This window comes from Sporisorium graminicola, chromosome SGRAM_1 (genome assembly GCF_005498985.1).
Source record: "Sporisorium graminicola strain CBS 10092 chromosome SGRAM_1, whole genome shotgun sequence".
Classification (NCBI taxonomy): domain Eukaryota; kingdom Fungi; phylum Basidiomycota; class Ustilaginomycetes; order Ustilaginales; family Ustilaginaceae; genus Sporisorium; species Sporisorium graminicola.
Genome location: NC_043719.1, coordinates 2,490,175 through 2,517,468, shown reverse-complemented (window position 1 = coordinate 2,517,468; position 27,294 = coordinate 2,490,175). Strand labels below are relative to the sequence as shown.

General features: G+C 56.2%; 12 protein-coding genes across 12 annotated transcripts; 6 read left to right on the top strand and 6 right to left on the bottom strand.

Moving 5' to 3' along the window:
* Positions 1-262: 262 nt before the first annotated feature.
* EX895_000893 (uncharacterized protein) lies at positions 263-651 on the top strand (the record flags this gene model as incomplete). The annotated part of the gene is made up of 2 exons (XM_029881494.1): positions 263-356; positions 485-651. The coding sequence occupies 2 exons, from the start codon at positions 263-265 to the stop codon at positions 649-651; spliced, it is 261 nt and encodes an 86-aa protein (XP_029742880.1).
* Positions 652-1,150: 499 nt separating this feature from the next.
* EX895_000892 (uncharacterized protein) lies at positions 1,151-2,212 on the bottom strand (the record flags this gene model as incomplete). Its single annotated transcript, XM_029881493.1, has 2 exons — positions 1,151-1,869; positions 1,954-2,212. The coding sequence occupies 2 exons, from the start codon at positions 2,210-2,212 to the stop codon at positions 1,151-1,153; spliced, it is 978 nt and encodes a 325-aa protein (XP_029742879.1).
* A 714-nt stretch (positions 2,213-2,926) lies between these two features.
* EX895_000891 (uncharacterized protein) lies at positions 2,927-3,772 on the top strand (the record flags this gene model as incomplete). The annotated part of the gene is made up of 2 exons (XM_029881492.1): positions 2,927-3,038; positions 3,135-3,772. The coding sequence occupies 2 exons, from the start codon at positions 2,927-2,929 to the stop codon at positions 3,770-3,772; spliced, it is 750 nt and encodes a 249-aa protein (XP_029742878.1).
* Positions 3,773-5,000: 1,228 nt separating this feature from the next.
* On the top strand, positions 5,001-7,559 carry EX895_000890 (uncharacterized protein; the record flags this gene model as incomplete). The annotated part of the gene is made up of 1 exon (XM_029881491.1): positions 5,001-7,559. The coding sequence occupies one exon, from the start codon at positions 5,001-5,003 to the stop codon at positions 7,557-7,559; it is 2,559 nt and encodes an 852-aa protein (XP_029742877.1).
* A 530-nt stretch (positions 7,560-8,089) lies between these two features.
* On the bottom strand, positions 8,090-9,418 carry EX895_000889 (uncharacterized protein; the record flags this gene model as incomplete). Its single annotated transcript, XM_029881490.1, has 1 exon — positions 8,090-9,418. The coding sequence occupies one exon, from the start codon at positions 9,416-9,418 to the stop codon at positions 8,090-8,092; it is 1,329 nt and encodes a 442-aa protein (XP_029742876.1).
* Positions 9,419-10,552: 1,134 nt separating this feature from the next.
* On the top strand, positions 10,553-12,022 carry EX895_000888 (uncharacterized protein; the record flags this gene model as incomplete). Its single annotated transcript, XM_029881489.1, has 1 exon — positions 10,553-12,022. The coding sequence occupies one exon, from the start codon at positions 10,553-10,555 to the stop codon at positions 12,020-12,022; it is 1,470 nt and encodes a 489-aa protein (XP_029742875.1).
* Positions 12,023-12,900: 878 nt separating this feature from the next.
* EX895_000887 (uncharacterized protein) lies at positions 12,901-15,561 on the bottom strand (the record flags this gene model as incomplete). The annotated part of the gene is made up of 1 exon (XM_029881488.1): positions 12,901-15,561. The coding sequence occupies one exon, from the start codon at positions 15,559-15,561 to the stop codon at positions 12,901-12,903; it is 2,661 nt and encodes an 886-aa protein (XP_029742874.1).
* Positions 15,562-16,494: 933 nt separating this feature from the next.
* Positions 16,495-18,879, bottom strand: EX895_000886 (uncharacterized protein; the record flags this gene model as incomplete). The annotated part of the gene is made up of 1 exon (XM_029881487.1): positions 16,495-18,879. The coding sequence occupies one exon, from the start codon at positions 18,877-18,879 to the stop codon at positions 16,495-16,497; it is 2,385 nt and encodes a 794-aa protein (XP_029742873.1).
* Positions 18,880-19,377: 498 nt separating this feature from the next.
* Positions 19,378-21,051, top strand: EX895_000885 (uncharacterized protein; the record flags this gene model as incomplete). The annotated part of the gene is made up of 1 exon (XM_029881486.1): positions 19,378-21,051. One exon carries the CDS (start codon positions 19,378-19,380, stop codon positions 21,049-21,051), a length of 1,674 nt encoding a protein of 557 aa, XP_029742872.1.
* Positions 21,052-21,167: 116 nt separating this feature from the next.
* EX895_000884 (uncharacterized protein) lies at positions 21,168-21,788 on the bottom strand (the record flags this gene model as incomplete). The annotated part of the gene is made up of 1 exon (XM_029881485.1): positions 21,168-21,788. The coding sequence occupies one exon, from the start codon at positions 21,786-21,788 to the stop codon at positions 21,168-21,170; it is 621 nt and encodes a 206-aa protein (XP_029742871.1).
* Positions 21,789-22,571: 783 nt separating this feature from the next.
* Positions 22,572-24,365, top strand: EX895_000883 (uncharacterized protein; the record flags this gene model as incomplete). The annotated part of the gene is made up of 1 exon (XM_029881484.1): positions 22,572-24,365. One exon carries the CDS (start codon positions 22,572-22,574, stop codon positions 24,363-24,365), a length of 1,794 nt encoding a protein of 597 aa, XP_029742870.1.
* Positions 24,366-25,300: 935 nt separating this feature from the next.
* EX895_000882 (uncharacterized protein) lies at positions 25,301-26,029 on the bottom strand (the record flags this gene model as incomplete). Its single annotated transcript, XM_029881483.1, has 1 exon — positions 25,301-26,029. One exon carries the CDS (start codon positions 26,027-26,029, stop codon positions 25,301-25,303), a length of 729 nt encoding a protein of 242 aa, XP_029742869.1.
* Between the last annotated feature and the right edge of the window lie 1,265 nt (positions 26,030-27,294).

Below are 27,294 nucleotides of genomic sequence, written 5' to 3'. Positions count from 1 at the left end.
CCCAGCGACAAATGACAAAAGTCGCAGTTCGACACACAAACCACCATCTCCAACCTCGTTCGCATGTCCTTCTGATCGCATCATCACCTGCCATCCTTTCCACCCACTCCGCATCTCTTGATCAACCAAGCACGTTCCACAAAGTGTGTACACGAAGCAGAGCTACTACTCCGGGATCCGGCTCATCCTCGACTCAAGGCTGACACCTTCTTCATTCGCCCTCTCTCACACACGCCATTCCGCCGGGTTACAGTTTTCCAGCATGTCGGTAGCAGCAAGCGTTCTCGGCTACGCCGGATTGGGTTTCCTCACACGATGCTATGCTCTTGGTCTGCAGAAGCGCAACATCTTTGAAAGTGAGTCTCGCCTACCGTCCAACACCTGGTTGCCTCTGACTCTCAGCCGCACGGGTTTGCTGTGGAGTTGCGAAAGAGCGATCTACTAACCACTCAGCCTCGCTTTGTTTTGTTGTTGTGAATGACAGACCTTGGAGGACACGCTATGCTCATGTCCGCATTTGGCGCGCTCGGATACTACGTTCACGGCCTCGAGGGTCGTCAGTTGGAACTGATCGCACATAAGAAGGAGCAGATCCTCAAGAACCGCGAACGTCTCGCAAACGCTTCCTCCTCATCCCATGACGAAGAGTAGACGCACATTCTCAACTTTCAGTCTCGATCCCTTGCTGCAATCCAACAAAGAATACATCTCAGCTGTTGCCGTGTCTGGTAGCTCTGCAAACAGAGCCGAGGAGACTGATGTGAAACCCAGAGGTGCAGCGCATGCACGTTATCGAGCAGGGTTGAGACTCGGGGGGTTTACGATGAGGCCTTGTGAGAAGGTGGTGCCAGAGAGACAGGAGGATACAAAGTCGCTCACGAAGCGAGGAGTTCGTGTAGGAGAACAGCAGTAACAACGCTTCCGAAGCTGGACCGCGTTCTGAACGGGTACCGATTGAAAGCAGCTTCTCTGGCCCCGTCGCTCTCAGCCGTGTCCGCTTTCTCAACTCCTGGCAGATCATCAAAAATGCAGCAAGAAACCATGGACAACAGAAAGATCCGCAAAACGAGATTCTTGAATGTTCAAGTGTTGTACAAAGTGAGAAGTGACGTTGAGTGCATATTCATTCCGGTGCAGTCGGACGTGAGGCTCATTTACGACCTTTGCCCTTGGCGGCTTTCTTGGCGGCAATCGGCGAACCAGCGCGAGCTTCACGGCCACCGACACTCATCCAAGCCAGGTCTTCCTGACCAAAGCTGACCTCGCCAGCATCCACCTTTGCCTCGGCGGCCTGACCTCCCACGGCAGCACCGTCCAGGCCCTCGAACCTCCTCCTGAACCTGCCGAGACGGCCGCTGTCATCGCCAGCATCGCCGCCAATCTTGCGTTCCTGACTCGGGTTCCACAGTGGGTGGTTGGTGGGGTCTCGCGTCAGGCGTGTCAGTCGACGCGGCGACGTGGTGGCGAGCTGGATCGACGAGCCGTCGGCGAGGATGGCAGTGGACGAGAATTTGGGCACAGGGCGGGGCAGCGGGGATTGTGCAACCGCCGAGGGATCACGAGATGAGACGCTGGCGGAGGATGCGAAGCCGCTGCGCTGTGGCGACTGGAAACACGTCGCTTGCGCCATGATGGTCGAGGCAGGGCGGGTGGAGGTAGAGAAGGCGCGGATCGAGTTGAATGCAGAAGAGGAGGCGGTTGCCATGGATGAGGAGGATGAGCCCGATGCCGCCTGGTACTGCGCGGCCACTTCTCGGCAGCTCTTTCGTTCTGGCTTCTTTCCCGCTTTAAGGTCGGCGATCTGCTTGGCTCTTGCTTCTTTGATGCTGTCGTTGGTGCCAAGCTCAGTGTCCTTGGTCATGCGGAGCTCTGCGGTGTGAAATGGAGAAGTGAATTGCATGAGTCGAACGAACGGCTTGAAGTGCTTCCGAGTGTACGAAGGACTGGACTTACCGTATGCATCTCGTTCCTGTCGCCACTTGCCCTGCACAACGTTCTGACGAAGCACCGAGACGATCTCGTCGCCCATCTTGAGGCCCTCGTCGATCTTGGCAGCATCGGTCTCCTGCGCTGCCAGCTGAAAGCGGCGACGGGTCTCGTCCCGAGCAGCACTGATGGCTACGGCATCACCGTCAAACGTCTTGCGAGATGTGCGGAGAAGGCGCTTGTACAGGCCAATAGCGCGCTGGCGCTGTGCAACTGTGAAGGTCATTGTGCTGAGCTGCGACTCCAACTGAAGTTGTCGCAAAACTGCTTTGGGCGAGGTTGGGTTGTTGGATGTGAGAGCCAAGAAAGGCAAGTTGACGAGAGCTGTGAGGGTGAGGGGAACAAACGAAGACGTGCGAGGGCTTGACGTTGTGGAAGAAATGAAAGTCGAGTCCAAAATTGCTCTGAATGAGCAGCTCAAAAATCCAACCGGCCGGAAAAATGCGGGCTGACTCCTTCGGCCACACAGTCCAACGGAAACCATTGACAATGGCGATATAGACCCACACCTCATTCCACCGCCATCACGCATCTCAAGATCAGTAATCGTGCCGTGAGAGAGGCATGATGCAGTGCTCACAAAGTTGTGCGTCCCACCACCACGTTGCCATGGGATCGCCCCTCCACATGAAGCGGGACGCCTGAGAAGTCTCTGGTCTGTCGCCATCACTACATGAAGGCGAAAGAGGTTGCGTGGGAGAGCCATTTTGTGAGAAGAGACAAGGTGAAGAACGCCTGCTAATCTAATGTCTGACTCGAGTATAAGTTTCAGCTCTTCCTCATCCTCCCTCTTTCCCCCTTCCCTCGATCCGCCTTTTCACAACTTCTTCACAATTGCACCACCCCACGTGAGGAAGTCGCAACCATCATGAAGCTCCTTGCAGCTTTCGCAGCACTTCTGCTTTTCTTACAGGTAGCCGCTGCAATCCACTCCGATCGCATGGAGCAGCCTCGATTCGCCAAGGTCAAGCGGACCGTCTCGGGCCATCCAGCTGGCAACAAGGCTTATCAACTCGGGCCCAACTTGAAGAAACGTACCTGGGCACAATTTCGTAAGTATGCAATATGAAACCGCGGAGGCTAGGAACAACTCCCTTGCTCAGCTAGAATCTGACGTTCCTTATCATGTTGCCGTTACCTACGCGAAGTCGAGAAGGCGGAAGAATTGCAGCGGGTCGGTCAAAATGGGGGCGATGCGACTCGTATTGCTCAGCTGTCCAAGGAGATGGCTGAGATGGCTAAAAAAGATCAACATCTGGATGGGAAATCCCTTCGTAGCACTTTCCACTTGACACCCGACTATGGCCCCTCGAGACACGTTCGGAACGGCGAGTTTGTTCCAGGCGAGACTTCTGAAGCCCGCTCCGAACGTTTCACCGACCCTAGTGAATGGAGAGACGCCAAGAATCGACTAGACAGGCACGATGATACTCTCGGGGCACACAGGGCACTGATGGAGAGCAATGCAGACGGAATCGATATGGCCAGCAATCGCATCGTCAAGAATGCCGACGATATCGACAGCGTCAAGAAAGCGCTGGCGAAGCAGAAGCCTGGCAGGACTTGGCCCCTCTACGCGGGCCTCGGTGGATCCACCTTACTGGCAGGAGGGGCTGTAGTGCTCGACGCTTCCTCGAACGAGAGGCTCAACGACCAGTCGGAAACCATTAGCAACCTGTCAAAGGAAGTGACCCGTCTCAAGACACAGAAAGGGCAACTGCCCACCTCGGTCAATGGGCCTGGCAGGGGTGCTGCCAACAGCGGAGAAGGTCTGATCTCACGCTGATAATTGCTTTCCTTTCCTTCCCAGACAGCAGCTTTGTCTCCACTCATCGCCATTTCTCGGTTCCTTCGAAGCGGTTTTCCAAACAGTCCTTTGATTCACATTCTTTGCGCCGCCCAACCTCTGCCGCCCTCCTCCTAAAGGCAATTTTCACTCCTTCTCCGTTTGCTAGGAGTAGCCTGGATACAGAGGCTTTGAGGCTTATTAAAGATGAGCCCGAATTGAGACCGCCTGCTATTAGGTCTTTGCTATCGAGAGGTCAGCACTCTGGAAGCAAGTGGTTCCTCGGTGCGGCGTTGGTCGGCTGTCACCCGTCCAGGCATGCATCGGCAGGAACCCGTCGGCCCAGAAAGACTACTGTACTGTACCGTTTGAGTTTGGAACTTTTCCTGCTGAATTTGCTGTGTCGATTTTCAATGACTTTTCAAGAATATTGGGAGTGCAGGTTCGGCGCCTTCTTCGTTTGAAACTTGAGACAGACCAGTTGCCCGGGGTTTAGAAATTGTATTTGCAAGACTCGTTGTGGCAGTAATCAGTGCGGTCAGCTTCTTTGAGATTTTCAGATTCAAAGTAAGCGACCGATGCTGCTCACACGCTGTTTAAAGTTGGACCGGCAGTTTACCAGTGTTTTACTACTGTGCTGCAGCCGTTACTCACCGGCACACACTGAGAAGTGACAACGGACGACTCAGCTGAGCACAGCAGCAGACACTATCCTCTGCCTCTGCCTCTGCCTTCTCCACCCGAATGTGCGTGACGGTGGGCAGTGCACGCCTTCGCTCCGTGATTCGCACATTCGCACCATTCGCATCCATCGATCCTTCTACCACACCAATATCCCCGTCCTCGTTATTCTTCAACCTTCATACCCCTGTCCCCTCTGCGGACACTAAGCTATCTGCTACGGCTTCTAATTACCGCATCCGACTCGAGCGCTCCGTGTTTCCAATCGACTCTTGTGCTTCAGCGCTCCTGGGTGGGCGTGAATTTTATGCACGTACCTGCTGATCTCTACCCTCTCAAGCAGTCTCCATCGTCACATCCTCGGCAGCTTCTGACCTGATCACTCGCCTTGCAGCCAATTCAAGCTTGCCTTTACGCCCTCGGTCCGTCAGCACAAGCTTGTGCCGGCCATTCTCGAACCTGTTTCGAGTAGCACTGCCTTGAACAGCAGTCCGTTCTTCTGCACCTACAACCACCTTCCGCCGTCGGGTCCCAAGTCTTTGAAACCATGGTCAACCCTCGAAGCCCTGGCAGTCTCTCGAGAAAGATCCGCATCACCGTCGTCGCCGCCGATGGCTTGGCCAAGCGTGACGTCTTTCGTCTTCCTGACCCTTTCGCCATAGTAACCGTCGATGGAGAGCAGACTCACTCCACTTCGGTCATCAAAAAGACCCTGAACCCGTACTGGAACGACAGCTTCGATGTCAATGTGACTGACTCTTCCGTCATCGCCGTTCAGATCTTCGACCAGAAGAAGTTCAAGAAGCGAGACCAAGGTTTCCTTGGTGTCATCAACATCCGCGTTGCTGACGTCCTCGATCTCGAGCTTGGTGGAAAGCGTCTGTTGAACAAGGAGCTCAAAAAGTCCAACGACAACCTCGTCGTCCACGGAAAGCTCATCATTGATCTCAACACAAACGTCTCCACCCCCATCAACAACAATTCCACCGCCGGTCCCACTAACCTCCTCGTTCCCGGCGCCTCCAACGCTTCCTCGGCATCGCTCGCCACGCCAACGTCGTCCAGCGCAGCCCGCTCCGACACGCGTCCATCCACTTCCGGCAGTGGCGCTGCCACCCCCGTCGCAGCAGCTGCCTCCACTACTTCCACCGCCAACGGCGACTCCTCCAGCCGACCTACATCGACCGTTGATCCTGTCTCGTCTTCCGCTAGCGGAACCACAGGTGCTGCCTCGAGCGCAGCCCCGTCCACTCCTGCTGGCGCCGGCAGCGAGGCCAGGTCGTCGGCTGCTCCCGCTGCTCCAGGCTCGCGCACCGCTGGTTCGCAGGATGCCCGCTCTGACGAATACGGACCTCTCCCCGCCGGCTGGGAGAGGCGAACTGACCACCTCGGCCGTACTTACTATGTCGACCACAACACACGCTCCACCACGTGGACAAGGCCTTCGACCAGCGCGAGCGCCAACAATGCCGCTGCTGCGAGCTCCTCGGCAGCTGACCGCCAGAGGCACAGCAACCGAGCCTTGGCCGATGATTTCCTCGGCGTAAACGATGGGGACACTTCACGATCGTCGGTCACCGGTTCGGCTCTCAACAGCCCCGGTGCTGCTGCCTCCTCGGCCAACCCTCTACCCGCCAGCTCCAGCACCACCGCCGGCAACGGCCCCCTCCCTGCTGGCTGGGAGCAGCGTCACACGCCCGAAGGCCGTCCCTACTTTGTTGACCACAACACGCGCACCACCACCTGGGTCGACCCGCGACGTCAGCAGATCCTCCGAATTATGGGCCCCAACGGCAGCAACCTCACCGTCCAGCCCCAGAGCGTGTCGCAGCTCGGCCCGCTTCCGAGCGGCTGGGAGATGCGTCTCACCTCCACCGCCAGAGTCTACTTTGTCGACCACAACACCAAGACCACCACCTGGGACGACCCTCGCCTGCCTTCGAGTCTCGACCAGAACGTACCCCAGTACAAGCGCGACTTCCGTCGCAAGCTCATCTACTTCCGCAGCCAGCCTGCGCTCCGTCCCATCCCTGGCCAATGTCACATCAAGGTGCGCCGCACTCACATTTTCGAAGACTCGTACGCCGAGATCATGCGTCAGCAGCCCAACGACCTCAAGAAGCGTCTCATGATCAAGTTCGACGGCGAGGACGGCCTCGACTACGGTGGCCTGTCGCGAGAGTTCTTCTTCCTGCTCTCTCACGAGATGTTCAACCCCTTCTACTGTCTGTTTGAGTACAGCGCCCACGACAACTACACACTGCAGATCAACCCGCACTCGGGCATCAACCCGGAGCACTTGAATTACTTCAAGTTCATCGGTCGCGTCCTCGGTCTCGCCATTTTCCACCGACGCTTCCTGGACGCTTACTTCATCGTGTCGTTCTATAAGATGATCCTCAAGAAGAAGATCACGCTCAGCGATCTTGAGTCGGTCGACGCAGACTACCACCGCTCGCTCCAGTGGATGCTGGACAACAGCATTGAGGGCATCGTGGAAGAGACCTTCACCGCCGTCGAAGACAAGTTCGGCGAGATGGTCACCGTCGAGCTCAAGCCTGGTGGAGAAGAGGTCGATGTGACCGACGAGAACAAGAAGGAGTATGTTGACCTCATGACCGAGTGGCGAATCTCGAAACGCGTCGAGGAACAGTTCAAGGCGTTTATCTCTGGCTTCACCGAGCTCATCCCGCAGGACCTCATCAACGTGTTCGACGAGCGCGAGCTCGAGCTGCTCATCGGTGGTATGTCCGAGATCGACGTGGACGACTGGAAGAAATTCACCGACTACCGTGGTTTCACGGAACAGGACCAGGTGGTGCAGTGGTTCTGGCAGTGCGTCCGTGCCTGGCCCACCGAGAAGAAGTCGCGCCTGTTGCAGTTTGCCACCGGCACCTCGAGGATCCCCGTCAACGGCTTCAAGGATCTTCAAGGCTCGGATGGGCCACGACGTTTCACCATCGAGAAATCGGGCGACGTCAACCAGCTGCCCAAGTCACATACCTGCTTCAACCGCATCGACTTGCCGCCTTACCCTTCGTTCGAGACGCTGGAGAGCAAGCTCGCGCTCGCCATCGAGGAAGGTATGGGCTTTGGTAACGAGTGAAGGTAGCAGAACACTTTCTCTTCATCATATGTACATGCGTGGTTCTTTTGTTTTGTTTTGTTCTGTTTTGCTGTCAAGTACTGTTGCTAGGATGTTTCGAAAATGCGATTGTTTTGCGCTTTGATCAATGTATCCACTGTCGTGTTGACGCATGTGTGGAACAGGCGAGAATGGAGCGTCAGCGTGGAAGCTGTGCAGCGTCGCCCACCAGCCTGGTGCCGCGGTCGGGGAGGGCGAGTGCGAGGCTGTTGGTCGCTCGGGACCTCTGTGTCGGCCCACACAGCCCATTGGTGGGGATGTCTCCTCGTTCCCTGCTACTGTGCTGACAAGGGCGTCACGGTGCAGAGCAGACCACTTCAGGTTCACCACGGTGTGTATGTGTACAGACTTGGCAGGGACTCGGGTGTGTCATGATGATTAAAAGTACAAGAGAGCTATGGAGTACAAGTACAAATGCGATCCAAGTGTGGAATCGAGCGTGCAGAGCGCGGGGGTATCAAGAAGGCAATGCTCTTCACAGCTGGAGCAGGTCAGGGCTTGACCTCTTCCTCGACCCAAGCACCTGCTAGATCAGGCGGCAGCTCCTGCATCTGTACACTGGGAGCGCCGTGAAGGTAGCGCAGCTGTTCGAGGATCTGTACGCGAATCTTCTCCAGGCTTGCTTTCGAGTTTTGGTTCTCGACTCTGCCCGCCTGAGTCGGCTCGTGCAGTCGATACGAGGGTGCGAAGAACTCCATATAAGGCGTGCTGGGAAGTGTGTCGGGGATAGAGCAACCTGTGAGAACGGACGTCTCGTACGCCCAACAGCGAGCGACGTTGCGGATGGTATAGCCGCCACCACCGAGCACGAGCAGCGGGAGACCGAACGACTTGATGAATTGCACACATTCGCCGTGTGCTGCAATGCTGAGGTTGAAGCAACCAAGGCGATCTAGACCCAGCGAATCCGCGCCGCACTGTAAAACGATTGAGGAGGGACGGAAGGTGGTAATGCACGGTTCCATCACGCTTTTGAACAGAGCGACGTAGCCGGAATCGTCAATGCCGTCTTGCAGCGGCACATTGAGACAAAAGTGCTTGCCGAGTCCAGTGCCGATCTCGTCAATGTTGCCGGTGCAGGGGAAAAAGTCGTTACCGTACTTGTGGAAGGAGACGGTCATGACGCGATTCGAGTTGTAGAATGCTTCTTGGACACCGTCGCCGTGATGTATGTCAATGTCAATGTAGAGAACACGCGGATGGTACCTGAGGAGCTCCATGATGCCCAAGACGATATCGTTGACATAACAGAACCCAGAGGCTTCAAATTTCTTGGCATGATGCAAGCCACCGGACCAGTTGATGGCAATATCAGTTTCGCCAGCCGCTAGTCTTCGGGCACCTGCAAGGGAAGCGCCCGAGTAGGCTTTGCAAAAGTCGTACATGCCGTCAAAGACGGGGCAGTCGTCGGCAAAGTTGAACTTTGTGAACGCAGCCGAAGGTGGAGTGGAAGGGGTGACGTTGGCGAGAAAGTCGACATAGTCGCTGTCGTGGAACATTTCGAGCTCCTCCTTTGTCGCCTCGCGTGGCGTGAAGACGCTCATATGCTTGTGCAGGCCGTATGCAAGCACGAGACGGTTGGTCAAGGTGAGTCGTGCGGGCTTCATGGGATGCCTTTCGCCGTAATGAAAGTCGCCGACGCCAGCAGGATGGTAGTAGCTGACGCGCGGATTGGAGTGAGGTTGGACGTGATGGGCATCTTTGTAGACGGCTTGACCAGCCCCGTTGGCATCGGACCGATCGTAGAAGAAGGGCGAATCGGAAAACGTGGCATTGGGATTGCCTCCGGTAGCGGCCATGTCAAAGTCGATGACCACCATGATTGCGGTGAGTGTGAGCGAGCAGATGCTGGCCCATCGGCCAGGCTGTCACGAAAGCGAACGGAGGATGATGGCGATGATAGGTGGTGGTAGATGGATGGATGGGAAGTCTGGCATAGAGAAGCTTCCTAAAACCTCGAAAGCTGAGCCGCTCTGTTCGAAAGTCAGGCATCACGGCTTAACACTTTTAGGAAAGCTAATGCGTGCGAGAGAGCGAATTCCGCTTACTACTCTTGGCCGACCTGCAACGTTGATTGGATTAAGAAGTGAAGGCCCTCAAAGTGAATGATTGGCCGACACATAGAAGCGCACACGCGTCGCTCGCCCGGGAATTCTGAGGCATTTTCGATTTCCAAATCAAGGTACAAACGAAAGGGGGTTTGACAGCAGCAGCCAGAGATTTGAGTCCAAGACCAGAGTCAGACGAGCATTCGAGCATGAAGCGGAGTTTGCGTCTGTGACGCTGAAGGAGCGTCGGCAAAACACTCACACTGGCCTGGTGCGCGTCGTTGTGCTGCATCCGCCAATCATCAACCTCTAGTTGACTCGTCAGGGTCCTTTTCAGAGCGGATCACCGACCGTCAACGCAGCTGATGCGTCGGCCGTGACTCCTCCACTGCTTCACAGCTGTACGGCCACCTTATCTCTGTCTCGGCCCTTGTCCAGCCGACACTCCCTCGCGGTTGGTCCTCCTGGAGCTGGCGTGCGTGGGCCCCTCTCCTTGTCTCCAACCCACTCGCTTCATCGTCATCATTAACCACATCACCGTCTCCTACAGAGCTCTCCCCCTGCTTGGTCCAGCTGCTACAATTGCATCCGCGCGCACGAACAAACCAATCTGGCATAGACACAAGCCCCTTCACCGTAGCATACAATCGTATTCAAGACGCTTTTGGAGCTACCAGCCATCTCCAGATTCAAGCTCAAGGCGAGGCAAGGACCATAACGACACAGTCTTCAAACGGCATCGAGCTGGTAGCGCTATCTGCCTCTCAAGCGCATCCTTCTACCGCTCTCGGCGAACATCGCTCCCGCCACAAGCACGCTCCGAACACCAGGCCAAGCCGCTCTCCCTCTCCAGAGGCGTCAGACCCTCAACGCGCTTCGTCGAAAGACCCGAACACCTCCGCCAAGATGTTGCCGACACGGTCGCTCGTGCCCATGTTCGTTGTCGGCATGTTGCTGACCGGCATCGGCAACTCGCTGCTCAACAAGTATCAGGATATGCAGTGTGTCGCCAACTGCGATTCGCCAGATCCAAAGCAGCACCAGGAATTCTCTCAGCCCGTGTGGCAGACGCTTCAGATGTTCCTCGGCGAATGCCTCTGTCTGTTGCCCGTCCTCTTCCGCATGCTCTATAACCGCTTCGCGGCCAACAGCGGCGATGCAGCGCTCAAGAAACCCTTGCTTCAAGCACCGCCCGACTCGGGCATCGTCTTTGACGGCGATCCGGCTTCCCGCCAGCGCGGCACGTCGGCTATCTCGTCGTACGATGCCACACGCGGTCGCGTACACACCGGCGCCACTCACGCCCCCACCGCCCCCTTCTCCACTCCCGCACCTCCATTCGAGATCGCCTCGCGTGCTATTCAGCCGGGCGAATTGGGCGACTCTGACTTCACCGACATCAACGACAGCAGCTACATAAACGCCGTCGACGCCGACGAGGTTGGCGCATTCAAGGGCGAGGCACTGACTGGCAAAGCCATTGGGCTCTTCTTCATGCCCGCTCTTTGCGATATCTGCGGCACAACGCTCATGAACGTCGGTCTTCTTTTCACCCCTGTCAGCATCTACCAGATGACCCGAGGTGCCCTGGTGCTATGGGTCGGGGTATTCTCAGTCATCTTCCTCAGGCGTCACTTGCACCTCTTCCAGTGGCTCAGCTTGGTCACCGTCATGATGGGTGTCTCGGTTGTTGGCTTGTCCGGCACCGTCTTCAAGGCGCCCGAAGCGTCTGGCTCTTTTGACGAGGATGACGAAATCGGCGAGTCTACACAAGCGCTGTTGGGTGTCTTGCTCATTCTCTTTGCTCAGCTTTTCACTGCATCTCAATTTGTTTTGGAAGAGAAGATCATGTCGCGCTACTCGGTTGAGCCGTTGCTGGCCGTCGGATACGAGGGCATGTTTGGCGCTCTTACCACGATGGTCGCTATGCCGCTGCTGCACTACTTTGTCGGTCGCACACCCGAAGGCCGAGGAGGATATTTTGACATGTCGGCCGGCTTTTACCAGATCATCTCGGTGCCCCCTGTCCTCATTTCGAGCGTCGCCATCTGCTTCACCATCGCCTTCTTCAACTTCTTCGGGCTGTCCGTCACGCGCAATGTCTCTGCCACCGCCAGGAGTACCATCGATACGTGCAGGACGCTGGGTATCTGGGTGGTCAGCTTGGCACTGGGATGGGAAACGTTCAAGTTGACCTCAGGCAGCTTGCAGGTGTTGGGCTTTTTGCTGCTCGTCTACGGCACCTTCTTGTTCAACGGCATCGTCAAACCGCCTGGTTGGTGCGATCCCTACCGCGGCAGGGGCGGGTATAGACAGGTCAGGACCGATGGCGACGAGACCGAGACCGAGACCGAGACCGAGGACGAACGTGCGTAGCTTTGCATCGAGTCAGGATTCTTTCATTTCTGTAACACTAGACAACCTTTACACACCTAGATGCAATCACTGCATGATACCATCAGACCTGCGCGTGTGCTTGTGCAGGATCGACCGTAAACGCTCGTCTCGCTTTTGCGATCTTCATTTGTGAGTTCGTTATTTCTCACACCTTGCTCAGCGCACTTCTGTCGATCCAAAAGCCAAGACGGGTAAAGGGGCCATCATCGCCAAGAACCGAATGTGAGCAAGGCATTTTTTTCCCCATGGGCAACCTTCTCGTCCTCGCTGCATCGAATAGGCGTCTGGTCACGCATAAAGGTGAAGGAAGCCTGGGAGAGGCTCTTCGGCAACTATGAATTTGCAAGGGATACTGTCTCACGGATCGCAAGGCTGGCTCTCGACAGACGACTTGATTCAACGAGGCTGATCTGGCTATCAGGACTCAGTCAAGCTTTACAATATTAGCTGAAGCGACGCGTCCAGCATCAACGAGAATACGGGGCTGTGGTACGTCGAGGCATCCTGGTATGCACGTATCTCCTTGGTGGCCGAGTTTCTGCATTCTGGAGGTCCGTGCCATGACCACCATGCAGGCTAGCTTTGAGCCTGAGGGGGGTGAGAGAGATGAACTTTTCGAGACCAAGCTCAAGAGACGAAGATCGTCGCTGCTCCTCTTTGAACCCTTGAAGGAGTGCATAGCCACCTCGACGTGCCACAGACCACACTTTCTGACTTGTGCCAAGAGAGGCTGCGTCCGATAACCAATTGCGAAGCTCGAGGCGAGCTAGCTCGACTCAATTCACAATGGAAGTCACGCAGAAGAGACACGAGTAGAACAAAAAGCTGTGCATTTTATCGAAAATGGTGCTCAACAATCAGGACGAGGCTTGCGACCAATCTGTCTGATCCTGCACGCTCTGTCCGTCCGCCTCGAAGGCGATCCTCAACCTCAACCGCACAGAAGCGTTAGCAGGAACCATGACCCTCAGCGCCTGCGTCTCGGTCGAACCCGGCTGCACGGTGGAATTCGAGATGGCCTGCATCTGCAACTTGTGCGTCTTGGGTACGGCAGCTTGGAAGTTGACGTTGGCGATGGAAGAGGTCGAGGTGAAGCGCGCAGTGATGTTGACGATTTCAGGACGCGCCGGGTTGGTGGTCGGTGTGAGTGTGATGGTGAGGCCGTGCTTGTTATAGACCGTGTGCGCCTTGGCGGATGCAGCAGCGAGGGCGGGAGGTGCGGGTGCGGGTGCGGGTGCTGAGGGAGCAGCGGTGGACGAAGGTGTCGACGAGCTGCTGTCCAGGCCACCGAGCAGATCGAGACCTCCGTAAGAGGAGGAAGATGCTGAACCGGTAGAGGTAGTCGCCGGAGCCTGCTGCTGCGGAGTAGATGCGCTTCCACTGTCTCCGAACAAGCCGAGGATATCGTTGACAGCGCTCTTTGGCTTTTGCGCTGCCGGCGTCGCTGCCGCCGAAGTTGCTGGTGCACCCCCCATATCGCTCCCACCGAAAATGTCCGCCAGCAGATCGTGCGTGCTCTGCTGAGTCGAAGCACCGCCGCTCGCAGCCGCCGACCCACTGACACCGCTCGCAACCGGCATCTCGTCGCCCATCAAGTCCAACAAAGCATCCTTGTCCGATCGGGTTGATCCCACAGGCTTGGCCTCGCTCACCGTGCCCAGCACGGTCTGCTTGATCTCAGGTGGAGGCATGCTCTCGAGCACACCCTCCCGGATATCGCTCCTCTTGAGCAAGGCCGTAAACTCGACACTGCGCTGCTGGATCTCGACCTCGACGCTGCTCTCAAAGCTTGCGATGATCTGCTCAATGCGCGACTGCTGCAATGCATCCGACAGCCTCGTGTGCAGCTTCGCCAGCGAGGTCAGCACGAATTGACGAATCAAGCCGTTGACATAGGGGCTGTCGAGCACCGAAGAGAGAAGATCCACAACATCCTTGGGCTGCACCTCTCGCACCAGCTCTTCGTCCTCGAAATTGCCTCCCTGCACGAGAACATCGCCGAACTCGCCAATGACCCAGACAGCAGCGAGTGTGAGGCTCTCCTGGGAGAAGTCCTGGTGAAGCGCAGAGAAAAGCTTCTGCACCGTGTAGGCCTGCAGCTCTGGCGTGTGGCATACGAGACGAATAAATGCAGAGAGGATTTCCTCACGCACATAGTTGCCAGCCAGCTTGAGAACGCGCAGCACCGTGTCAATGTGCCATCGCTTGTTGGGTGCGAACTTCTCGGCAGCAAGGCAAATTTGCGTGGTCATGCCCAGTTTGAACTCGGAATCGGCGACTTCGAGGAACGACAGAAGCTCACGCGTCAAGACACGCACGTTGCTCTCGTTGATGAGCGCATAGCTGAGCTCGAGCGCGCGGCGACGGATGGAAATGTCTCCATCGCGAAGACAGTCGAGGATGATGTTGCGGTGGCGCTGCACAGCGTTGGTGTCCATTGATACGACCTTGCTCAGTGTGTTGAGCGCAACGTAGCGGATGTTGTTGTCGCGATTGCTGAGGAATTTGCCGAGAATGTTGATGGCCATGACGCGTAAGCCGTTGTCTGCATCAATCTCGAGGATGGTAAGCACCGTCTCGTACAGAATACTGTTGCCGACGTTCTTGCTTGCCTCGGTGTTGGTGGCCACCTGAGCCAGAATATCGTTCATCGCCTCGGACGCCTGTGCGTTTTCTTTGCCGAGAATGCGGAGTAGACGGAGGATCTTGACCTGGAGGAATGGGTCCGTGATGCCAGAGACGTCGTGCTCGGGCGAGTAGCCAGTCGTGACAAGCGACTTGAGATGCTGCACAAGCAGCGGTACGGCGCGTCTGTATTGTTGTAACGCCTCGTCATCCTGCCGGCAGATCTCAATGGCCAGCGTCACGGCGCAGAGCAGCACGCCGTGGTTCTTGTCCGAGAGCAGCTGCTTGGTTCGGTCGACAAAGTGATCGATGAGGTCGGGCACCTTGCGCACGATCCGCATGGCGCAGATGGCGGCCTTGCGACGGATGTAGGTGTTGCTGCTGCCCATGAGCTTCTCGATTTCGTTGCAGAGGTCTCTCGACATTTCCTCGGAAGCAATGTTGGCAAAGGTGCACAGCGCCAGACCACAGACATACATGTTGGAATGTTCCATGTCGTTCTTGAGACCGTTGGTGACCAGCGTCAGGACCTCGGTGTTTTCGTCGAGCAACAGCATGATGCCTAGATAACCGAGCCGCTTGTCTGTGAAGCGTGGCGTGGCAACGAGCTTGAGGCATTCGATCTGGCCGAAATGCGCAGGATAGCCAAGCATGTGGATGTAGAGTAGCTTGGCGATGTTATTATGGCGCGCAAAGGGATCTTCATCCTTGAAAGCGGTTCGAATCGAGGCCGACTCTTTCTGAATGAGGGATCGCTCGTCGGCGAGGGTCTTGCAGGATCGAATGGCCTTGATGAGCGCCTTCAAGTTGTACAGGCCCGCGCTGGCCATCAGACCACCCAGACGTGGGTCCAGCGCAGCCACCTGCTGCTGTTTCTGAAAGAAGGTGGACATATCGAATCAGCGCAGATCGGTGTTACGGAACGAAGATGACAGCCCTAAGAGCAAATGCTCGATGTCGTAGATGAGCCGATCACTGATCCGGACCGCGCGGGCAGAAGGTGCTGAAGAGGTTTGCCAGCTGGAGGGTCGAATCGTGAGGATCGAAGGTGCGGACTGCGAGGTAGTAGGTGTGTCAGGAGAAGGAAATGGTCGTGCGGGATCAAGTAACAAGTGCGCGTGTGTTTGGTGCGGGAAGAGTGTTGGAACCAGCCGCCGCTTCACACAACCTCGGTCTCGGGCCAGCTGTTACTTTTCCACTCTCTCTGTCGTTGATCGTGACGCACACCGCTGGAATTTCCAGACTTGGTCAGAGCGTCGTTTTCCAATTCACCAAGACCAATCTTACATCTTGCTCGCTCCTTACCTCCCTACTTCCCTACGCCCCTGTTCGGAGTGGGGAGCGCAACGCCATTCTTTCGCCTCTGCTTGCTACCTAGCAGGCTCAGCTCGTTTGTTTGCAAGGTTCTTCGGCAACGCTTTCCCTTTCGAAACAGCAAAAAAGAGGTGCGTCTGGAGGAATCGAACACCGTCGGCTCGGCTCAGCTTTCATTGGAAACCCCGATTCGGGCTCCCGATTTCACAACGAGCCGTACTTTGCCTCCACGAACAGTATCTCTGATTGGCTCCAGGCGAAGCTTGTCTGGGTTGCCAGGGTCAACAGCTCACTGCACTACACCTGCCGTCGAACAAGGTTGCAATGAAAGGTGATGATCGTATTCAAATGATGACAACTGCTTCAGCGCGAAGCGCTTTTTAACCACGACGATTCGACGATTCGGATGCGTTCGCTACAAATACAAGTGGAAGATCTAGGTTCAAGAACCGATAAAAATATGGGTGGTGGCGGTTTGTGCCCTTCAGGTGAGCTCAGAGCAGCTCGTGGGTTCACCACTTGCTGGAGCTGCTGTCGCGGCTGGATCGGCTCTCGCGAGCATCGCGTCCGCTTCCCCAGCTGGAGCGTCCACCGCCGGATCGCGAGCCGCCTCGACTGTCTCGGCTTGGTCGTGCGTCGCGGAAGTCACGTCCATCGCGGCTTCCACTGCTGGCACTGTCCTTGCTAAAGCGACCACGCCCAAATGAGTGAGATCCCCCGCGTCCCCCGCCATTGGCAAGCCCACGACGCGAAGAGCCGCCGTTACGATCCCTGAGCGAAATGCCGAGCTTCTGCATGAACGCTTCGCTCAGGTGAGGTGGTCTCTCGAGACGACCGGCCTCGACGGTCCACTGCTTGAGACCATCGAGCACCGACATCTTGCTGGTGCGCAGCTCGTCGCCTTTGCCCAGGTAGAAGCCAAGCAGCGAGTTGAAGGTCTCGCGCACGCCGTCCTCTTCGTCGAGCGAGCTGAGCGATTCCTCCACGATTGGGGTCAGCGTCTTGGTGGTGAACTTGCCCGAGAGAGGCCCTCGGATCGGCGCAGGAGGCTTGATGCCGCCATCTCGAACGCGGTAGCCCTTTTTGGGTTCCTGCTTTTTGGCTTTGGCAGCGTCGACGACCTCCTGCGGGATAGCAAACTCGGCTGGCGACTCGTCAAAGCGCTTCGAGAGGGTCTCGACTTCTTCGACGAGATCATCGACATGCAACTGCGTAACTGGGAGGTCATCAAGCTCGTAGAAGAGGAAGCCACGTTCGAAGTTTTGCAGGACAATGTCGGATCGACCCTGAGCACCGGCACGACCCGTTCGACCGATGCGGTGGATGTACTGATCCTTGTTGCTGGGAATGCCGACCTGGATAACGCGCGTGGTGCCGGGATAGTCAACACCGCGAGCGCTGACGTCGCTGGTGACGAGCACGCTGGCGCCCGTCATATCTTTGCGGAAGCGATCGCTCGTGTTGAAGCGTGCACGCTGGTCCTTTTTGCTGTGGATTTCATAGACAGTTGAGCCGGGAGCGGGAAGATGGCGCGAAGCATCGCGGATCACGTCGGCAAAGAGCTCAGTCATCTTGGTGGTGGGTGCAAAGACGATGGTCTTCGATCTGCCGGGGTTGGTGAGCTGGTCGTGGGCGATGAGACGCAAAACATGAGGAATCTGCTCCTCGGCCGACTCGAGGACAGTGGCAAATTGTGGGATGTGCTGATGGACGTTGTCCTCACCAGCTGGGACACAGTCGATGAAACGGTGGTCCTGTTGCAGGCTGGCGCGTGCGATGGCGCGGATCTCAGGGCTGACGGTGGCACTGAAGAGCATGTTCTGGCGGTCCACTTTGGCGGGGAGGTGGCGCATGATGGCTTGCAGGTCGTCGCGGAAACCCATTTCCAGAAGCGTGTCGGCCTCATCAAGGATGAGTGTACGGCAGGCTGTCATGGCTTCGCGGATCATGCCGACATCATTAAGCAGATCGAGAATACGGCCGGGAGTGGCGACGACGACGTCGGGTCTTGATCGTCTCCAGTCGTTGATCTGGAAGTTGCGACTTGCACCACCCACGAGCAACTGAACTTTAAGGTCCGGTTGGTGAGAGAGCAGCTTTTTGGCTTCATCAGCAATCTGGGTGGCCAGCTCGCGCGTGGGAGACAGAATGAGGGCGCCAACGGTGTTATTGACGAACTGCTTGACAATATCATCGAGCTCCTTCTTCTTGAGCGATGCAGCGTCAAGATCAGGCCTATGCCTCTGCAGCATCTCGAGCCAAGGCTTGGAGAATTTGCCCTGGCGAACGTCCTCGATGGATTTGAGGCGGGCTTCGAGGGCTGGAACGAGGAAGGCAATTGTTTTGCCCGTACCGGTCTTGGCCTTGACGAGCATGTCCCTGCCCTGTCCGTCGGGCATAGGTGTAGCCGAGTCTCCGACGCTACTTGCGAGCTCGGGGAGAAGATGAAGGACGCTCTGTTGTACAGCCGACATATTGATGTATTGGAATGGCCTAACGGTCAAAGCTTTGAGAATCGAGGGGTTGATGGAGCCTTTCAACGACGCAAAGGTCTCGTCCTTGACGCGCGTCGACTTGGAGCGAGCACCGTCTTGTACTTCTGCCATCAGATCGTCGCTGTCGGGCAACGACGTCTCATCTGCGGTGGCAGTGGCGGCAGCTGCCGGTCCTGTCGACTTGGAAGATTGGGACAAGCTGCGGATGGATTGTGCGAGGTTAACGTTGGTATCCGGACGCGCGAATCGGCTCTGTTGTAGAGCAGAAGCAATGTGAAGCGAGGGCAGCCGGGTGCTGATTCGAGCTCGCAGGGCTGATCTGGTCGTCACAGTCGAGAGCTGTCGAGCGCTCGCAATTGGACGTGCCAGCCCGAGCGGGCTTGCCAGCTTGGTGTACAGCATTGCGCCGAGGATGACTGAGGGCGCCAAAGGAGGGGAGAGAAACTAAAAACCTCCAGTAATGCGAGTCGTGTGCGCTGTATAACCTGGGCCGAGTCGTGGTGAAGTGATGGTGTGTTGTAGAAGAAAAGTGCGGATGCGGAGGAACAGTCAAGTGGCACTGACTGAATCTGCTCAGTTGACTTTGGCTGCAAATCAAGAAGTTTTCTCCAACTTTTTTCTCTTCCTTCTGCAGGGTCGGACCGGGCAATTCCAAAAATTTGCTTGCAGTCACACGCTTTATCGGCTGACCAACCCTCGACGCTGGATCGGGTAGCAGCCTCCACCACGTGCCCGATTCAAGAACGAGACGCGAAGCTTGAAAAGGAAATGAAAAGCAGCATTGGCCAAGTTCCGAATCGAGACCAACACCAACCGATCCACTCGCATCATTCGTCATCGATATCCTCAACCCTCTCTCTAGCTAGCTGAAGCGCTGCCTGCTCGAGTCTTTGGGCTAGCATGAAGGCGTCCACTCGCGCGCCTAGGGCTAGTGCAGCTACGGCCCTGACCAACCGACAGCTTTATCCTTCGAGGTCGCTGCTGTACTTGACCCTGACCGGGGCAGCTCTGCTCCGCATGAGCATCTTCCTCTACACCGATGGCTTCACCCTGCTACAGGATCGCCCCGAGCTCAGCACTCCACTGAACAGCTTCAAAGCGCTGATGGAAACGCGCTACTTGTTCAGACATCCGCCGACGCTTACTTCGTCCTCGTCTTTCCAGCACCACATCCAACAAGTCTCGGATCCGTATTCGGCTGGCACCATCCACCACTCGCCGCTACTTCTCCCCGCCCTTAACTACGCACTGGAACAACTCCATATGCACGGAAATGAGTTGCCGGTTGCAATCATCTGGACAGCTGCCGACGTCGTCGCAGGCTGGTTCCTCTTCCGCATCTGCCATGCCCGCGAGGTAGCAACACGGGCTCGACAAACGCACCTTTTCGCTTGGGACCAAAGCAGAGCGATCAAGGTGCTCGCCATGTTCCTCTTCAATCCCTACACAGTCGCTACCTGCATTTCGAGAAGCTCGATGTCGCTCGAGATTGTCGCCTTGCTCGCTGCTATTCATTATGCCATGTCTGGATCGGCTGCCTTGCTGGCAGTGTGGTGGGCGGCATCGTCGCTACTCTCGCTCTATCCTGTTCTGCTGTTACCCATGTTAATCCAACTCTGCCGTCGCAGAGCGGGTGACCTCGTCTACGAACGTGAGATCACCAGGATCGGCAAGGACGCATCGCCAACTGACACCAAAGCTCAACGGCAGCTCGGCTTTCTGGTTGACCGTGTCCGATTCGCGAAGCGGTTCGCGGTGGTCAAGTGTCTCGTCCTGACGCCTGCCGCCCTTGCGGGTGGATTGTGGATCTCACGCGCCATTGCTCTCAGCCCTGGCGATCCCTCAATAGCGGCCGTTCTCCTCAATCTGCCCAACATTCTTCAGGTGCGCCTCGAACACGGGTGGGCATGGACCGGACAAGTCTATGGCTCGGTCGTGTTCGCTACAGATCTCACACCCAATCTCGGTTTGTGGTGGTACTTTTTCTTGGAGATCTTTGACCATTTCCGTGACTTTTTCCTCCTCACCTTCAACGTCCACTTGGCATCGTACGTGTTGCCCTTTTCGATCAAGTACAGGCAAGATCCGTTGTTCGGCATGACGCTCATGACCGGTGTCATCGCGGTGTTCAAGAGTTATCCGACGTTGGGCGACCATGCGCTGTTTCTGGCGCTGTTGAGCTTGCACAGCCAGATTTTCGAGTATCTGCGGTATCCATTGGTTTCGGCGTTGACCTACGCGTACTGCACGTGTCTCTCGCCTGCTTTCCACCATTTGTGGCTCAACGCAGGTTCCGCCAACGCCAACTTCTTCTATGCCATCACGTTGGTATGGGCACTGGGCGGAGGCATGCTGGTGCTCGATGCCATGTGGGCGTGGGGACGAGAAAGGTGGGAGAGGGAGAGGAAACCGATCCGCTCGACTGCCGGAAGAAAGGGCGAGGAACACGTTGATGGCGATGCATCGGTCGACACTGTTGCATCCGATGCATCGTCGAATTCACCGACAGCAGCCAGCGAAGCACCGCTGGAGAAAGGCGACCAGTTGAAGAAGCGAGTCGTTGTACAAGTATAGGACGAATTGCAGAAGCCAACTTTTGACTTCTTGTCGGCGTGTGTCATCGGTGAGCGACCAACTTGAGTGCGTTGTGAGGGTGCTCAGAGTCTCCTAGAGTCTCCCGTCGGCAGGGATCACGTGGTTGTCTGACTTGCGACCGCAGTCACCGACGAGTTGAGAGTAGACTTGGCATCGCCGTGATAGTAAATTCGATCGGCAACATCCTTGACGGTCCAATCGAGACCCTGAACGAGATTGTCGCCCGTGTACGCGCTGCAGGGCTGGATGCGCCAGCTGTGCGTAGACACCCGGTCGAGCTCGAGGTGGATTTTGATCTGCTCCGCCGACAGTGAGCCCGGAAGATCCTGCTTGTTGGCAAAGATGAGGATGGTCGCGCCGTGGAGACGTTCCTCGTTGAGCAGTTTATCAAGCTCCTCCTTGCAGTCCGAGAGTCTGGCCGTGTCGGACGAGTCGACGACCCAGATGATAGCATCCGTCTTCTCGAAGTAGTTCTTCCAGTAGGGCCTAAGACTCTTCTGACCGCCAATGTCCCATATATTGAGATGGTAGCCCTGGTACTGGAATGTTTGGATCGCAAAACCTAGCGTGGGTGAGATGGCTTCGATCTCGGACTGCGGCTGGTTCTGGAGCTTCTTGAGGATGGTGGTCTTGCCGGCATTGTCGAGACCGAGAAAGAGGAAGCGGAACTCGTGCGACCGCAACTTGGTCTTGCGTATGATGGTGAGCAGACCCATTGTGCACAACCAAGAGATCAAAGTGGTCCTGCAAAGAGAAGCAGTCCGCTGCCCACGAGAGGCGGAGAACAACACTTTTCTCAACAGACCCTGACTGACAGAAGTCGAAATCCATAGTCATATTCATGTGCGCTTCGACGATGTCACAATCATTGAGAAAATACTGCCACGTGCTGGCTTTGACGATCTTTTCTCGTGTTCGAAACTTCGCTTGCGGCTGTGCTCGTCGAGACAGCTTTGAAGCTCAGCTGAATTCGCAGGGGAGCGATGAAGCAGCGTCATTCCAAAGGCTAGGCGAACTGCATAGCCCGCGGCCAGAGTGTCGCTCGCTCGCCTACTCTGTTGATCCTTTGCCGTTGGTCTGGACTCACTCTCCTGCTGCTGTTGCATTCATCGCTGCATCACCAACACACACAGGAACAACAAGCCGCGTCTCACCAACCGGCCCTCCTTGTCCGGCATCCCATTCTTTGTCCGTCCGAGCTTCGATCCCAAAAGACCCTCTACTCCGTAGGCCTGGTGCCTTTCTTACAGGGCAACTTTGAAGCTTGAGCTGCAAGTCTCGCCTGAGCTTGTGTTGCATTGAAAGGACCCTTTAGGAACTACTAGCCAAGCGAATCTTTTGTGCTCTCCGCCTTCCTTCTCCGTGCGTCGTTTGAACGCTCACCTCTCGCTCCGACAAGACAACAGGTCACCAGCCTTGCCTTGAATCATTTTAGCTTCTCCTTCCGACCACCACCCTTACCCTTTCTCGACAGTCGTAAAAGCTGTGTGTTATTGACCATGCTTTCAGCCGCGTCACGATCGCTCGCGGTGCTATTGGCGTTAGCACAGCTCACATCAAGTGTCTCTGCACAAATAACACCACAACAAGTCTATCAACCACCGCCGGCCTCGAGCGGAGCAGTGTCGCAGTCCTCCAATCTCACCGATGGCGTCAATCCTCAGTACAGTGACCTTCTCGGCAACGCACTGTGGTTCTATGAGGCGCAACGGAGCCGCGCTCTCCCCGCCAACAACCGCGTCTCGTGGAGGAACAGCAGTTGCGAAAACGATGGGTCGCTCAACAACACCGATCTCTCCGGCGGCTACTACGATGCCGGAGACTACATCAAGGCAACATATCCCTTTTGCTGGACAATGTCTTCCATAGCATGGTCTGCCCTCAGCTATGGCTCGGCATACGCACGGAGCTCCCAGGACGCCTACCTCGATTCCACACTCCGATGGGGCCTCGACTGGCTCTCAAAGGCTCACTCGGATCAAAACACCCTGTGGGTACTCGTCGGCAACCCTACCATCGACGACCAGTACTGGGGAGGCGATCTCGACATCCCGGGTCCGCGACCATCCTACAGCGTCACTCGACAGAACCCAGGAACCGACGTGTTTGCCAGCTGTGCTGCTGCCTTTGCCGCTTCTGCCTTCCTGTACGGCGATCGATCGCTTCCCACCAGCACCAATGGCGCCCGGCTCGGAGGTGTGCCCAGCATCCGCAATCGCACCTATTCTGAAGCCTTGCTGCGCCACGCCGATGGTCTCTGGGACCTCGCCATCAATAGCACGCCTCAGCAAGTGTACCAAGTGGTACAGCCCCTCGCAGGTCAGAGTTATCCGTCGAGCGACTACCAGGATGATCTCGCATTCGCAGGCTTGTGGATGGCTCTGGCCAAAGGGGATGCTAGCTACGCCACCCAGGCACTCACCTTCTACCCGAACGGCAGCAACGCATTCGCCAGCGTCAACGCCGCGCTTAACTGGGACCGAAAAGTAGCAGCGCTTCCCGTCCTTGCTACGCAGATGGCGCAGCAAAACACCTCGCTTGGTCTCAATATGTCGCGCTTCCAGAACGACGCCGAGTCGTACTTTGACCGCCTCACCGAGGGCAAGATGCAGGATGTCAGTCAGACCAAAGGCGGCCTCTACTGGTGGAAGGGCGACAGCGACTCGAACAGTCTCAACCCGGCCCTCAACGCCGCTTTCATTGCTGATCTCTACTCGAACTTTGCCACCACCTCGGCCAAGACGAGTGCGTACCGATCACTTGCCGATTCTCAGGTCGACTACCTGCTCGGCGACAACAACTACAACGGTCCTTACATTGTTGGACAGCATCCTAACAGCCCACAAAACCCACACTCGGCTATGGCCTCGGGCGGCAGCGACATTACCAATATCAACAACAGCCCTCCCAAGGAGCTCCACGTGCTGTACGGGGCCGTGGTGGGAGGCCCCGACAAGCAGGACCGCTTCTTTGACATCCGAGACGATTGGCCCGAGACTGAGATCGCGCTCGACTACAATGCGCCTTTCATCGCTGCTGTCGTCTCTCGCATTGCGAGGAATGTCACCAAGGATCCTGCTTTTACGACGTCCAGTGGAGCTGCCAATGTGGCATCCGGGCTGCCCACCGACGCGGCGTACCCGCATCGCGGCAGCGGCGGGCTCAGCTCGGGTGCAAAGATCGCCATCGCTGTTGTGGTTGTGGTGGTCGTGCTTGGCGCTGTTGGCGGTGTATCGTGGTGGCAGCGCGACCGCATCAGGTGGTTCTACCGTCAGAAGAAGATGGGCTTGTAGATCACAAGACGTCTCTGCTTGCCCACTATCTTTCACTCCTTGTCTCTCTCCGACGCTCAATGGATTGTACCCGTAGACTTCGCTCCTTTGTATCGCATTTTCTTCACAAGGCCAAGGACATTTCATGGATCTCCGTAGATACCTTTGTCTTGCCGTTGTCAGCTTGTTGATGAGAGCGTGAATGTTGGTTTGAACGTCAAGCGACACACGATGTCGCGATCAACGCCATGGTATCATTTCATTCGCGAGCACGCTGCGGACCAAAAACTGCGACGAAGTCATCGGCAGAGAGCAGACAGACTCACTGAACCAGGCGAACACGGACGGAGACATCAATTGCGAGACAAACACAAAATTCGACTTCGGCTTGACTCCGGAATGTCTTGAGCTCCCAACAACCATCCACCACCCTGCCTCCGTGTGTCCGACTCGAGTCGTAGAGTGAGTCTCGCAACATTTCACAGCTTTGTCTGATGTTCTCACGCGAATCTGATGTATGTCAACTTTTTCCGCAACAGCACAGTGCTAAGCACACATTGGTATCACGCACAGGAACGATGTTTTGGGATCATTGTACAGATTCGATTTTGGAAGTAGCGAGCTAGCGTGCATAGACAAACAGAAGACGGCTGCGCAAAGACGCAAGAAGCTCTCTCGAGTGTGGTAGTAGGTAAGCCAGCAAAGGCGTCGAATGCAACAGCATGCAAACACCAAAGTCAGCGGAAAAGGTGTGTATGTGAAAAAAGCCGACATCTCAAGCCGTTTCTCGGGATGGCAAACTCTGGTGGGACAGCGAATGGATCATGTCCTCTTCGCAGACCCGTCTTTTTGGGATGGGGTGATGCAAGGGGAAAAGATGACAGTGGGAACAAAGAAGAGATGCTAGGCGGATGCAAAGGTCGAAACGGAAACAAATGGAGACGATAACCAATTGTTTAGGCCTGGACCTTGGCCGACTTGCGGGCAGCCTTGTGGGCGGCGACCTCCTGCTTCTTCTCGGCGACGCGCTTCGAGATGAGCTGGTCGTACTCCTCCTTCTGGATCTTCTGGGCCTCTGCCCTGCGGATCTTGAGCGAGCGCAGGTGACGCTTGCGCTGGAGACGCTGGGCAGTCACGAGACGCTGGATCTTGGGGGCCTTGGTGTATGGCTTGGCGCCCTCCTTCTTGGAGACGACCTCGCGGCGAACGACAAACTGACGAACGTCATCCTCCTTGGAGAGGTTGAAGAACTTGCGGATGTGGTTGGCACGCTTGGGTCCGAGACGCTTGGGGACGGTCGACTCGGCGTCGGTGAGGCCGGGGATCTCCTTCTCGCCCTGCTTGACGACGATGAGGTGGAGAGCCTGGATGTCGGAGCCGACGATGCAGCCACGAACCGACTTGCGCTTGCGCTCACCGGTGCGGCGGGGGCGGTAGCACGAGTCGCCCTTGGAGAGCAGGAGGCGGACACGGTTGGGGAGCAGAACACCCTGCTTCATGGGGAAACCCTGCTTGTCGTTACCACCGCCGATGCGGAGGACGTAGCCCTTCCACTCCTCGCCGAGCGAGTCGACCTCGACGTCCTGCGACATGCGCTTCTCGTAGAAGCAGCGAACGAGACGCTCATCCTGGATGTCGAAAGACTTCTGGGCACCCGTGGCCGGGTTAGCAACGTTGAGCTTCATCTGTGAGTGGGACGAGAGAACGATAATAAAGAGTGTGGATGGTGAGTATGTCGAATCTGGGGGACTTCTAAACGGGGCGGACGCATCGCGAGCTGGCAGCACAACCGCTAGAGGCACAACACGTCGTAAAAAGATCCCGAGGGTCGAACGAGTTGGGCGTCGGATTGCTCGCGTATTGGTGATGATCGAGTGCTGCTTGGTTGAATGCGGTGATGAATGTGATCTGTACCCCACTGCCTTGTTGTGGGGTGGAGATGGTCCGATGCCCGGTGGAACATGGGAGTGATGAACCGGTATCAACCGTATGCATTGGCGAGTCTGATCATCGTGTATGTTTTGCCAGACAAGCGACTTTGCTTTTGTGTCCTTTGTTACTTCAAGACTGATCATGCAAAAGCGTGGACTTGCTCTCTGAGATCGATCTAGATCCAAACACAGCAATAACCAGTTCCGAGCCTTTCATCCAGCTGCGCCTTTCCATTGCCGGCTGATCCTCTTCGTCATGTCATCTCGTCCGCCTAGATGATGCTTGCGGCCATGCGGCCACTGCTTTGAAATGTGCACGCTGCCCTGAAACACAGATGCGATGATCTCCGATCCTATAAATGTTCTCGTTGCCGTGGTACGTCTTTTGCATGCTGTCAATGTCACTTGTTGGTTTGTGGCTGATGGATAATGCTGTCCGCTGGCCGAAGGGTTGTTGTACGATGTGCTGTATCTCTGCGAATGCGTGCTGATGGCGTCGGATGCGTGCTGATATCGGAAACCTACCTTGAGGGATAGTTGATATGATGAGGTGGGAAGTCAGAGAGGATCGTGAGCAAACTCGAATCGCAATGTAGACTGACTGCTCGCTCGTCTGCCTGTGTGTGGTGCTGGGTATGAGTTGCGTTCTTCCTCCGGGTCTGCTGCTTCTAGGTTTGAACTTGCGAGTCTTCAAACCGAGCACACTCTCCCCAGCAGCTGGATCGTTGGAGACACTTTGGAGTTTGGCTCTGGAACTCTCAACACGCTCAGCAGCCGTATGGCTATGTGTTGAGTGTTTGGATTTTGAGAAATGTGACTTCAGTTAGCTTGGTCAATTTGAATTCAGATAAGTTCGGCCGAGGTCACGTTCGGGTGCCGCAATTACAAAATCACAGTGACCTTTATTTCCCAGCGTGGAGAAATTTCAGGAAGACCTGGACGCCGTGAGGAAATGTGGTTGTATGTGTGAGGCGCTGCTGCCGTTGGAGCTCTCTCGACTTATGGTCGAGCAACCAGAA